Raw genomic sequence first — 13,537 nt, 5'->3', positions numbered from 1 at the left:
CCATCAGCAAATTTGGCTACATTACACTCGGTCCCTTCATCCAAGTCAATAAATTAGATCATAAAAAAAGCTGCTCCCTGACAACGGAGGCAGCTCAAGGCTGGAGCAGGTTGAGGGAGTTTCAAAAAAAGCTGCACCCTGACAACGGAGGCAGCTCAAGGCTGGAGCAGATTGAGGGAGTTTCAAAAAAAGCTGCTCCCTGACAACGGAGGCAGCTTGAGTCTGGAGCAGCTGGAGGGAGAAAACTCCCTCCATTTGCTCCAGATTCAAGCTGCCTCCGTTGTCAGGGAACAGCTTTTTTTGTAACGTCCTCAAGCTGCTCCAGGAGCAGCAGGAGGGAGTTTTGAGCCTGGAGTAGCTGGGGGGAGTTTTGAGCCTGGAGTAGCTGGGGGGAGTTTTGAGCCTGGAGTAGCTGGGGGGAGTTTTGAGCCTGGAGCCTCAACGGACCTCTCAAGGGGACAAAATGAGAAATTTAAAGTAATGACATCATGATATCACAAGGATGGAGGACGGTGATTGGTTCTTCCATATTTTTTGAATCAATGGACAGGGAATGAATTTTAAAGAAAGCTAAAAACCTATTTAATTTGCTTCAATTGCTGATTTTCTAATTTTAACTTAATGTATAATTATTGTATATATTAATTCTGTTTAATCATAATTAATCTTTATTATACTGATTTTACTATTGTATACTCCTTTTTGTATTATTTACAATGTAATTTGAATTTCTTTTTTTTTAGTCTTTTTCACATGCCACTTCAGACCCGAGCCGTTTATCTCTTGTACACTTCCTTCTCCCACTTTTTCTCTTTCCCTCCCGTGTCAATTTCTAACGTGTTGTAAGACTGTTATGAAGTGCATTGGGACATTTTACTACGTTAAAGGCGCTATATAAATAAAAGTTATTACTATTATTGTAAATAGTTGAGGCCCCAGCACCGATCCCTGCAGCACCCCACTAGTTACTGTTTGCCAACCTGAAAATGACCCATTTATCCCGACTCTCTGTTTTCTGTCAGTTAACCAATCCTCTATCCATGCTAATATATTACCACCAACCCCGTGAGCTCTTATCTTGTGAAGTAACCTTTTATGTGGCACCTTATCGAATGCCTTCAGGAAATTCAAATACACGACATCTATTGGTTCCCCTTTATCAACCCTGCTCATTACATCCTCAAAGAACTCCAGCAAATTTGTCAAATATGATTTTACTTTCATCAAACCATGCTGGCTCTGCTTGGCTGCATTACTACTTCCTTAATAATGGACTCCAGCATTTTCCCAATGATAGATGTTAGGCTAACCGGTCTATAGTTTCCTGCTTTCTGTCTCCCTCCTTTCTTAAATAGGGGTGTTATATTTGTGGTTTTCCAATCCACTGGGACTTTTGGTAGTTTACAACCAATGCATCCACTATCTCTGCAGCTACTTCTTTTAAGACCCTAGAATGCAGTCCATCAGGTCCAGGGGACTTGTCCACCTTTACTCCCATTAGTTTGCCTAGTACTTTTTCTCTAGTGATAGTGATTATTTTAAGATCCCCCCTCCCAATAGCCCCTTGATTATCAATGATCAATTATTGGAATGGTTTTAGTATCTTCTACTGTGAAGACCGATATAAAATATTTGTTCAAAGTCTCTGCCATTTACCTGCTTCCCATTATTAATTCCCCAGTCTCATCCTCTAAGGGACCAATGTTTAGTTTAGCTACTCTCTTCCTTTTTATATACCTCTAGAAGCTCTTACTGACAGTTTATGAGAGTAAACTAGCAAGAAATATAATAACAATCTTCTCTCTCTCTCTTATTTTTTTAATCGCTGGTTTCTAAGAATTTCCCGATCTTCTGACCTCCCACTATTCTTCGTAACATTGTATGCCTTTGTTTTCAATTTGATACCAAACTTCAACCTTCTAAAATTCTAGGGTAATACAATTGGCTTGTGAAACCTGTCCTCATAATTTAACCCTTTAAGCCCTGACATAATTCTGGCAAATCTGTGCTGAACCCCCCACAAGGCCAATATATCCTTATCGAGAGTCAATGTCGAAAACGGAATGCAGTTCTCGCAGGAGGTCTGACCAAGGCTGTAAGCACTCTATTACTTCTTCACTTTTGTGTATCAACCCCCCTTGAGATAAAGGCCAACATTCCATGAGCCTTTTTGAGTCCTTGTTCGACCTGTGCTCTGGTAATGACCTGTGTACAAGGGCACCGAAATCCCTTTGCTCTACCACATATGTCGTTCCTTGAGGCATTGCTCCTTTAACGCTGTTAACTATTGATTTCCCCCTGTGTTTGACACTTTATCCACAGTGAACTGCTCATTGGAGGAAAAACCTGCTCAATATATCTGGGAAGACACCAGGCCAATGACCATCCAACATCTGCGCTGCCTCTCGAATCAAGGCCAATACGCAAGCAGGAAATGGTAATGTCGATTATATTCTTTTCACACTGCTTAATTGTTTAAAATAAAGGGCTGCGTTAGAGGTGTGTGTGGTGTGGAGGATTACACCACTGTACTTTCAGCTCAGCCCAGACAGATGAGGTGCAAGTCGCCCTTCATCCTCTTTGATAGTTGTAAGGACCTTACAATGCCAAGAGACATCGAGGAAACCATCCTCGCTCATCCACCCTGAAAGACCTAACAGTTCCGTCTTGCAGTATCCGGCTATGTGTTCAGCGATTCCAATGTTCCTGCCTCCACGACCTCGACGACTAGTCAGTTCCACGTGACGAACACGCTTTGGCGTGGAAAAACCTCCTCACGTTTGACCCCGAGCCCCGTATTCTTGGAAGAGGAGTCCGGGGTCAGTGCAGTGACTGTTACAGTGGTGGAAAAAGGGGAAAGAATCTTTCTCTCGCAATGACGATATAAAACGCAATGGATAAAATCGGAACAGGAGGAGGCCATTCAGCCCGACAAGCCATTCAGTGAGACCACGGCTGATCTGAACTCCATCTACCTGCCTTGGTTTCATATCCCTGAGTACCCTTACCCAACAAAAATATATCAATCTCCAGATAAGCTGGATTCCTCAGCAGGTGCACTGCGAGGTCTCACAGGGTGGATGAGCTAGGAGGGCCTTCCTCTCTATGTATCTTGGCATTTTTCAATGCTTTGACAATGTGACAAGGGGCTATTTCAGTATTATTATTTATTAATTACATATAAATTTTAAAAAATTTAAATCGACGTTTTTGCTACTAAAGGCAAGGATTTACAAATTGAGTTTCAATTGACCCCCAGCCTCAACAGCTCTTTGGCAAGGGGTCCACTACCCTCTGTGAACAAGAGCATCCTGACACCACACCTGAACGTCCCAGCTTTAATTTTAGGGTTATGCCCCCTTGTTCTGGATTCCCCCCTCCCTCCCGCTCCCCACCAGCGGAGATCGTTTCTCTCCTATCAAATCCTTTAATCATCATAAACACCTCGATCAGATCACCCGTAGTCTTCTCTATTTGAGGGAACACAAGCCTAGTCTATGCAACCTGTCCTCGTAATTTAACCCTTTGGGTCCTGGTATCCAAGGGCTTTAGACAAGTTTCGAATAACTTCTAACCCTTTGTAGTCCTACCCCCTTTAGATAAATGGTAACATTGCACACGCCTTTTTGAAAAAATGTTGGTACCTGTCCATTAGTTTTTGTGATTTCTGTACATAGAATAATAGTTCTTTGTTTGATTATTCAGTGAATTAAACATGCAGAACTACACGTCTTACTGGAGGCCACCGGACCTGAGCAACTGTTTGATAGTTCCGACAGCCAACCCAAATGGCAGTGACATTGAAAACATTCCAGAAGTGTCTGCAGGTAATTGCAATCAGTCGCCGACTGCTCTGCTTCTCCAGGAAGGATGGGTCAGTGGGCAAGCATCTGCGTCTGAGCTTTATGGGACAGGAAGCTCCCAGGATTCATCGCTGGTCTGTGCCTGTGTGATAGCTGGATCCAACAATTGGGCTAGGCAGGGGGTAACAAATCAGCCCGGGTTACTGCTCCTGATCGCTATCCAGTGACCACCGGCAAAGGCAGCTGGCCGGGAACAGACCTGGCTGTGAGGCTCCCACAGTCGAATAGCCTTCTGATGGGGACTGTCACTTCCTATTTGGGTGTGGTGTCCGACGATACCCAGCACCGTGACAGCGCGCCCGTCCAGGAACCTTCAGGAGGGGAGGGCAGGAGACAAAAAGCATCGGGGGGATAAAACCGATCCAGAATAATAACGGCAGCCAACACTTGGGTAAACAATCATTCATACAATGCAGTACCATTGAACTCTCCGATCCCCCCCATTCTCCACCATTCACCGTTCCCCCGTTGCCCACCGTTCCCCCGTTGCCCACCGTTCCACTGTTCCCCACCGATCCTCCCCCGATCCCCACTGATCCCCACCGATCCCCCCGTTCCCCATCGATCCACGATCCCCCCCGATCCCCATTCCCCATTCCCCACCAACCTGCATTATACTCGAGGATGGGTTCACTCCATGATGGTGAAAATGGAGTTTCTATGATATACATACTCTAATCTAGGTGCATGCAAGTACTATGTTAATACACACACATAACATACAATATTGTACTATTGCAGCACACTTGCTGCACGTTAAAGTGCACACATGCATAAATATTATGCAGATGTGCAGACACAACTGTGCACACCTTGTTGCATAAGTACAGGTGCACCTGCGCTGCATTTCACCTGACCTCCCCATGATCCTTCCCATGATCCTGCGCTGACCTCCCCATGATCCTCCACTGCTAGAATTCCTCTTAATATTTTTTGTTCCCTGCTGCAGATAACGCAGCTGACGTAGCCAATCAGCTCCTCGATTTCACCGCGGACAAGAATCTCACCCGAGAAGAAGTGGATAAACTGGTGGAGACACTGAAGCAGATCGTAATCGTGTCGGAGATTAACTCATCCTTGGCGTCGACGGTGCTGACGGTTCTGTCCAATATTCTATCGAGCTCCGACACCGCGCTCGTCGCGTCCTCCCAACTGTGAGTACCTCTCGGGCGTAACTGCCGTCGATGGATGTATCTGTTCCTCTGCTGATGGAGAATATGTAGGAAAATATGGCGTGACGGAAGGACCTTGTCCGAACAAGCTCCATCGTTACCCATGTCTAATCTATCCTTAATAAAAACAGAAAATGTTGGGGCTACTCAGCGGGTCAGGCAGCATCTGAGGGGAGAGAAAGAGAGTTAGCGTTTCGGGTCGATGACCCTTCGTCAGAACTGGAAAAACTTAGCGACGTAATGGATTTTTAAGCAAGTGCAGGGGCAGGGAAAGGGGGGGGAGGGGAGGGGAGGAAAGAGCAAAAGGGAAGGTCTGTGATCGGGTGGAAGGCAGGAGAGATTAAATGACAAAAGGAATGATGGGGCGAGGCAAAAGGAGATGGTAATGGGACAAGTAAAGAAACAAAAGATGGGTCTAGAGGAGGTGCAAATGACAACAGCAAAATCATCAACAGCTGCCATGTGGAAAAAAAAAATAGGGGCAGAGGTTATGGTCTGAAATTGTTGAACTCGATGTTGAGTCCAGAAGGCTGTAAAGTGCCTAAAGATGAGGTGCTGTCGCTCGAGCTTATGTTGAGCTTCGTTGGATCAGTATAGGAGGCCGAGGACGGAGAGGTCAGAGTTGGGGTGGAGCATTAAAGTGACAGGCGACCGGAAGCTCAGGGTCACGCTCACGCTCAGGGAGGCATTCTGCAAAGCGGTCACCCAATCTGCGTTTGGTCTCCCCAATGTAGAGGAGACTGCATCGTGAGCAGAGGGTACAGTATACTAAACTGCAAGAAGTACAAGTAAATCGCTGTTTCCACCTAGGAGGAGTGTTTGGGGCCCTGGACAGTGGGAAGGGAGGAGGTAAAAGGGGAGGTGTTGCATCTCCTGCGCTTGTTTGGGAAGGTGCCGTGGGAAGGGGAGGGAGCGTTGGGGTGATTGAGGAGTGGACCAGGGTGTCACGGAGGGAGCGGTCCCTTCGGAATGCTGAGTGGGGAGGGGAGGGGAAGTTGTGATTGGTGGTGGGATCACGCTGGAGGTGGGGGAAATGGCGGAGGATGATCCGTTGAACGTTGAGGCTGGTGGGGTAACCCTTAATTCCCTGATTGGTTAAAAATCTATCTATCTGTGACTTGAATACATTCAATGAGCTAGCCTCAACTGCTTCCTTGGGCAGAGAATTCCACAGGTTCACAATCTTCTGGGAGAAGAAATTCCTTCTCAACTCAGTTTTAAATTGGCTCCCCCGTATTTTGAGGCTGTGCCCCCTAGTTCTAGACTCCCCGACCAGTGGAAACAACCTCTCTGCCTCTATCTTGTCTATCCCTTTCATTATTTTTAATGTTTCTATAAGGTCACCCCTCATCCTTCTGAACTCCAACGAGTAAAGACCCAGTCTACTCAATCTATCATCATAAGGTAACCCCCTCATCTCCGGAATCAGCCTAGTGAATCGTCTCTGTACCCCCTACAAAGCCAGTATATCCTTCTTTAAGTAAGGTGATCAAAACTGCACGCAGTACTCCAGGTGTGGCCTCACCAATACCCTATACAGAAGCACTAGTCGGTAGCCATAGACGTGTGGCCTGGGAAGATGGGCATCAAAGAGACAATGATGACCCTCGACCTTCACAAAACCCACACACATCCAAAAAAAACATAATTGTCCCAAAATCCCGGTTGGCTGCTTCCCGCGATCAAAGGACAAAGTTAAAGATGCGCACTTACCTGTTCCTGCTGTGCCCATGCGAGTTCCCGATCTTGAGGCCTCCACTGCATGCACGTCAGGACATGCGCAGGGCTGGAGCTGCAGTCACATGGCTCTGGGCAGCCAATCAGGTAAAGTATGTTCTCATTCATAATAATGGGAACTCCGTAAGTTGGATGCCAGGGAGGCCGGGATTTCTGGGCGATAGTTCCTCCTGTAGGTACTGCCTGTGGTTGGGGTACAAGTTCACAATAGCCCTCTGCACGCCCGGGCATTTTCCCTGCTCCAGGACAGTCTGTGCCGGCAGGCTCTTTGACTACTAGGGTGGGGTCAGAATAAGGACATTGCAGCCGAGTCCTGACCTGGAACATTCCAGCAGGGTTTGGCAGCGAGATTCCACGGCTGATTCTTTTGGTCCCAAGCCAGGGTCAACGCCCGTGCTCCAACCCATCCCATCAGCTGCCTCAGCCCTGGGACCTTGCTGGCTCGGTTTCGCACTGTGTAGCAGATTTACCGGTTGACAATCAGGGGCCTCGAGAACAGGTTAACGGGTCACGTCGCAATGGTAGAAGCTAGAAGGGACAACTTACATTTATATAGCGCCTTTCATGACCTCCTAAAAGCGCTTTACAGCCAATGAAGTAATTTTGAAGTGTTGTCACTGTTGTAATGTAGGGAAGCAAAGCCACCAATTTACACACAGCAAGCTCCTACAAAGGGCAATGAGATCGTGACCAGATAATTTGATCTAGTGGTGTTGGTTGAGAGATAACTATTTCCCAGGAGACCTCACCAGCTCTTCTTCAAAAAGTACCACGGGATCTTTTGTGTCCGCCTGAGAGAGCAGACGGGGCCTCGCCTTTCACGATCTCAGGATGTCCCAAAGCGCTTTACAGCCAATGAAGTACTTTTGGAGTGTAGTCTCTGCTGTAATGTATGAAACGCAGCAGCCAATTTGCGCACAGCAAGCTCCCACAAACAGCAATTAAATAAATAACTGTATCATCCGATTTAGTGATGAATATTGGCCAGGACACTGGGGAGAACTTCCCTGCTCTGGTTCGAAATAGTGCCATGGGATCTTTTGCTCTCCCCTGAGAGAGCAGACTAGATCATATTACTCAAGTCTCTGGAGCGGGACCTGAAGCCAAATCATCTGACTCCAAGGCAGGAGTGCTACCCACTGAGTCACGGCTGTCACTTAAGTTCAGTCCTGATCACGCTTTGCTTGCGTGTTTCTTTCACGTGCAGGGCTTTGAATACCGTAGACCATTTGGCCATCAAGCTGATCTTCACTGGGCCATCAGTGAGCATCACCACCCGGAACCTGGCCATTGGGATCTCCGCCGTCGACTCTGGGAATTACACCGGGACATCGTTCAGTGTGGGCTCTCAGAATGCGGACTCTGAGCTGGAGGTAAGGCACTGTGACTGAAAACACACCATGGACAGGACAGTAAAATCACAACTAATGACGCTTAGAATAACTGTGCTTTACGGAATATAAGAAATAGGAGCAGGAGTAGGTCATTCGGCCCCTCGAGCCTGCTCTGCCATTCAATGAGATCATGGCTGATCTTCTACCTTAACTCCACTTTCCCACCTGATCCCCATATCCCTTGATTCCCTCAATATCCAAAAATCTATCGATCTCTTGTCTTGAATATACTCAACGACTGAGCCTCCACAGCCCTCTGGGGTAGAGAATTCCAAAGATTCATCACCCTCTTAGTGAAGAAATTTCTCCTCATCTCAGTCCTAAATGACAAACCCCTGATTCTGAGACTGTGACCCCTGGTTCTAGACTCCCCAGCCAGGGGAAACATCCTCCCTGCATCTACCCTGTCAAGCCCTGTAAGAATTTTGTATGTTTAAATGAAATTACCTCTCATTCTTCTAAACTCTAGCGAGAATCTAGAAATATAGAAATTTACAGCGCAGAAGGAGACCATTTCGGTCCATTGTGTCCGCACCGGCCGACAAAGAGCCGCACGGCCCTTGGTCAGCAGCCCTAAAAGTTACATATAAACCAATGAACAATGACGGAAAGGCAAAGAGCACCCAGCCCAACCATTCCACCTCACACAACTGCAACACCCCTTACACTGAAACATTCTCCACTCCACCTCAACCAGAGCCATATGATCGCCTGGGAGAGGCAAAAATCAGATTTAAAAACCCAGGCCAATTGGGGAAAATAAAAATCTGGGAAAATTCCTCTCCGACCCATCCAGGTGGTCGAAACTAGTCCAGGAGATCACCCTGGCCATATTCGATTCCTTGCAATAGTTACCATTATATCGGCACCAGCCAACAAGAAGTTATCCAGTCTAATCCCAATTACCAGCTCTAGGTCCGTAACCCTGCAGGATAAGTGCTCATCCAACCACCTTTTAAATGTGGTGAGGGTAACTGCATCCACCATCCTTCCAGGCAGTGAGTTCCAGACCCCCACCACTTTCTATGTGAAGAAGCACCCCCCCCTCAAATCCCCTCTGAACCTTCCACAACCACCTTAAAACTATGCCCCCTCGTAATAGACCCCTCCACCAGTGGAAATAGGCCCTCGCTATCCACTATCTCCAGGCCCCTCAATATTTTGTACATCTCAATGAGGTCTCTCCTCAACCTCCTCTGTTCCAATGAGAACAAACCCAGCCTACCCTATCTGTCCTCATAACTAAGATTCTCCATTCCAAGCAGCATCCTAGTAAATCTCCTCTGCACCCTCTCCAGTGGAATCACATCCTTCCTATAATACGGCGACCAGAACTGCATGCAATATGTTGGCAATGAAAAGTTTCAGGCCAGGTTTTGCGGTGGCAATGACTGTGAAAATGTCAGCGTTCGCCCTCTGAAACTAAATTCAACTTTAGGATCGAGCGCATGCGCAGATAGAAGTGGATACCCTGAAATTGTGGTCAGTCATTCCCTACTCTGCCATAGGCTACGCTCTTGAACTGCCCAGGGCCAGTACTCAGTTGAAATCACATATAAGGATGAAAACATCCCCTTTTATAATGGAATATCGATGTTAAAAACGCCCTAAAACTTGAAGCCTTGTTGAAAGATGTGTAACTGAGTTTTTAACGGTGTACTGTTCTGGTCTTGAGTTTTTATTTTTATATTTGTGGAATGTCACATTTTTACATTAATATGATTAAGAATTACAAGTTATGCAGTTTTTAAAGTTTGTTTATGACATTTTCAGCTTCTACATTAATCCTATGCACATGTCCCAATCTTTATTTCGCTCTCTGCAAAGTTTATAGAAAGTAAATTAGATTCTGTGCAATTTAATTTCCTGGTTTGCTGTCTATGAAAATTCTTCAGTGTGATTGGCTGCTTGTCCAGCTTGGTAACACCACTGTTGCTAGACACTTAGGATTCGCTTGATTTGGCGGCAGATTCAAACAAAGGTGGGGAGAGCTCAGACTCACGCCACAGAGATCGCTGGACCTTTGTGGGCAGCTTTCTGCATGGTCAGCAGCGAGTGCCATCAATTCGCCTCTTACCGCAAATTCTGGGCCATTATCTTACTGTAACACTGCTCATTCTGTGAGTGGGGTTTCCCTCCAATGTTATCCCTCCCCTCCTCTACCTGAAGGTTCTACCTCGTGTTGGGCTAAGCGTCCATGGGCTCAGGCTTTTGGCCAATTGATCATTTCCCATCTGCAACTCAACATGGAGGGCAAGCAGGCAATTTGGTCTTTCGGAACACCTCAGCCAGACCCGATCCTGTCCTCCCACAAGAGCCGTGGCTACTAGAGCAGGTCAGAGGCTGGGTATTCTGTGGCAAATGCCTCACCTCCTGACTCCTCAAAGCCTTTCTTTACACCATCTACAAGGCACAAGTGTGCTGGAACACTCTCCATTTACCTGGATGAGTGCAGCTCCAACAACACTCAACAAGCTCGACACCATTCAGGCCATTTGATCTGCCCCCCCCCCATCCAACACCTTAAACACTTTGATGTGGAGAGCCCCTCGTGGGTGAGCCTTCCTCTCTAAAATGGGGGCCTTGTGACGTAACTCCCTCCTCAATAAAGCAATGCGGGCAACGCGAGTCCATGGCTGAAGCGGGTGTGGGGGGGTAGAAGGGCTGAGGATGAACGATGAGCTCCGTGGGTTAACGGTTCTCAGAGGTCATGACCCCCTTCATAGTCACAGTGTGACTGATGCTTCTAACATTCTCTCCCGCAGGTTAATTTTGAAGGGGACCCCGGGGGTGAGCCCCTGGCTGATATCGAGTTGCCCCCTGACCTTTTGGAACAGCTGACCGATGACGAGCTCAGCGCGGTCTCGAGGACTCAGTTCGCCTTCTTCAGTAAAACGGGACTCTTTCAGGCGAGGAACAAGCGCTCAGCGCACCTACGTTACGTCTGTTGTGTTCGAGTGTAGTCCACCACCCCACCCCCCCCCATCGCCAATATTCCCCCCCCCCCCTCCCCACTCTTCTTTCCTGATGGTGCTGGCTCATTTCTCTGAAGCCGGGTTGCACTGGGACTGGTGGAGGTGGTACCGTTATCCCTCCCGTCTCTCACCCAAGTGGCCACACTTCACGTGTGATGCTTGCTGGCCTTCAAAGGATCAGCGTGCGGCCTGACCCGGCATTCGGCGTGGTGGCCCCGACCTGCAAGGGCCATCAGCAGGTCGGGGCCTACAAAGGAACATGCCGCTTCAAGCTACAGCGTGTGCTGGGAGAGCGATGGCTGTGAAGAGGGCGACTGGATTGGACGTCACCAAAATCCAGGTTGCTGATTGGAGCGTGGGCAGCTACAGCAGGAGCTACGAGGTCGGGGCGAAGGAGCGGCGAGAGATCGTGGAGCGATGTGATCGGGACCCAGGAGAGGCGAGTTTTGGGGGGCCCAGGGGGCAGCACGGGCCCAGCCCACACTGCGATATGTGTGCGCACTAGGTCCGTGCAGCAGAGCTGGTCGCCAGTCGTCTTGGTCAATCCTTGCCAAGACCTAGCTCTGTCAAGCCCGTGTGGTGGCTGGTGTGCAACGGCCACCACACGTTAAAAAAATTCACGCACAGGCATCTTCCACCCTTCAACATGTCGTTCCGGACCTGGAATGTCAGGTCCTTCATTGAAACACCTGTGAACTCATTGAACACGTCCATTTTTGGCGTGGCAGCAAGTCATCCTCGATACGAGGGACCGCCTATGATGATGACCAATAGGGAGCATCACAACCGAGCCTTAATCCAGCAGGAACACTGGCCGGCATCCTCTCGGATTTTTATGTTTGGTGCGCGGTCCCTTTAAATCTGTTGTGTGGCTGTGCATGTGCGGTATCATTTCCTAATGGAACAGCTGGCGAGCGGTCTGTGTGGGACTCGCTGTTCACCGCATAGTCCCGTGTTGACCCTGGGGGGAGCGTTGACCCGGACTAACTATCTCCTGCCTGACAAGAAACACAGAGAGTTCGTTCTTGTTTTAGTTCATTTTCAGGATGTGGGCATCGCTGGCCAGGCCGGCATTTATTGCCCATCCCCTAGTTGCCTCGAGCTCGTTAGGTCACTTCAGAAGGCAATTGAGAGTCCACCACTGTGGTGTTGGACTGGAGTCACATATAGGCCCAGACTGGGTAAGGACGGCAAGTTTCCCTCCCTAAAGGACGTGAGTGAACCAGTTGGGTTTTTATGACAATCCGACAACTTCATGGTCACTTTTACTGATTCCAGCTTTTTATTTCTCAATCTGACTCTTTCTCCCTATCTCTCTCTCTCTCTTTTCCTATCTCTCTCGATCTGACTGGTCCTCTCTCTCTCTCTGTCCCTCAGTCTCTCTCTTTCTCTCTCTCTTCCCCATCTCTCTCAATCTGACTGGTTCTCTATCGCTCTCAGTCTCACTCTCTCTCTGATTTCCCCATCTCTCTCAATCTGACTGGTTCCCGCACCCCCACCCCCCTCTTTCCCTCTCTGATTTCCCCATCTCTCTCAATCTGACTGGTTCCTGCACCCCCCCCCCCCCCCCTCTCTCCCTCTCTGTTTTCCTATCTCTCAATCTGACTGGTTCTCTCTCTCTCTCAGTCTCTCTCTCTCTTTTCTGTTCTCTCTCTCTCAGTCTCTCTCTCGCTCTCTCTGTTTTCTCCATCTCTCTCAAACTGACTGGTTCTCTCTCTCTCTCTCTCTCTCTCTCTCTCTCTGTTTTCCCCATCTCTCTCAATCTGACACGTTTGCATTTCTCTGTCTGATTCCATCTCACTATCTCTCAGTCAAACTCTCTCTCCCCATCTCTCTGTCTGACTGTGATTCCCTTCTCTCTCAATCTAACTGTTTCTCTATCTCTCAGTCTCTCTTGGTTTCCCATCTCTCTCAACCTGTCTTTCACTCTCTCCCTCCCTCCCTCCCTCCCTAACTATCTCTTTCCTTGACTCTTTTTTAGTAACTTGCTGCTGTGCCTGTCTCTGGATGGAATTATAAGGCTTGCATTTTTTCCCCACCAACATTGTAATCAGAACAGCACATCTGACCCTGGTGATCACTCGCGATATTGGGCGACTGGTGGGGCTGGTTAGAGGTGATCAATGGATGGGAGGTAATCCATCAGAAACAGGTCTTTGTGACCTTGCATTACATTGCCCAGTTCAGTTCACTTCCCAAACCCGTGACCTCTACCACTAGAAGGACAAGGGCAGCAGGCGCATGGGACCACCACCACCACCACCTCCACGTTCCCCTCCAAGTCACACACCATCCTGACTTCCTTCATCGTTGGTGAGTCCAACTCCTGGAACTCCCTCCCTAACAGCACTGTGGGAGCACCTTCATCACACGGACTGCAGCGGTTCAAGAAGGCG

General features: G+C 48.2%; 1 protein-coding gene across 8 annotated transcripts in view; it reads left to right on the top strand.

Annotated features, from left to right (window-relative positions):
• The window catches only part of adgrg6 (adhesion G protein-coupled receptor G6), a 157,356-nt gene that overhangs the window by 104,942 nt on the left and 38,877 nt on the right, over nucleotides 1–13,537 (top strand). For all 8 annotated transcript variants that reach the window (XM_070889080.1, XM_070889081.1, XM_070889082.1 and 5 more), the window contains 5 exons: nucleotides 2,323–2,437; nucleotides 3,706–3,827; nucleotides 4,813–5,017; nucleotides 7,980–8,145; nucleotides 10,932–11,075. In XM_070889080.1, the coding sequence (XP_070745181.1) occupies nucleotides 2,323–2,437; nucleotides 3,706–3,827; nucleotides 4,813–5,017; nucleotides 7,980–8,145; nucleotides 10,932–11,075 (752 nt within the window). The remainder of the gene's footprint in view (nucleotides 1–2,322; nucleotides 2,438–3,705; nucleotides 3,828–4,812; nucleotides 5,018–7,979; nucleotides 8,146–10,931; nucleotides 11,076–13,537) is intronic.

This window comes from Pristiophorus japonicus, chromosome 9 (genome assembly GCF_044704955.1).
Source record: "Pristiophorus japonicus isolate sPriJap1 chromosome 9, sPriJap1.hap1, whole genome shotgun sequence".
Classification (NCBI taxonomy): Eukaryota; Metazoa; Chordata; class Chondrichthyes; family Pristiophoridae; genus Pristiophorus; species Pristiophorus japonicus.
Note: the sequence above shows the minus strand (reverse complement) of the source record. Positions and strands in the feature narration are given on the sequence as shown.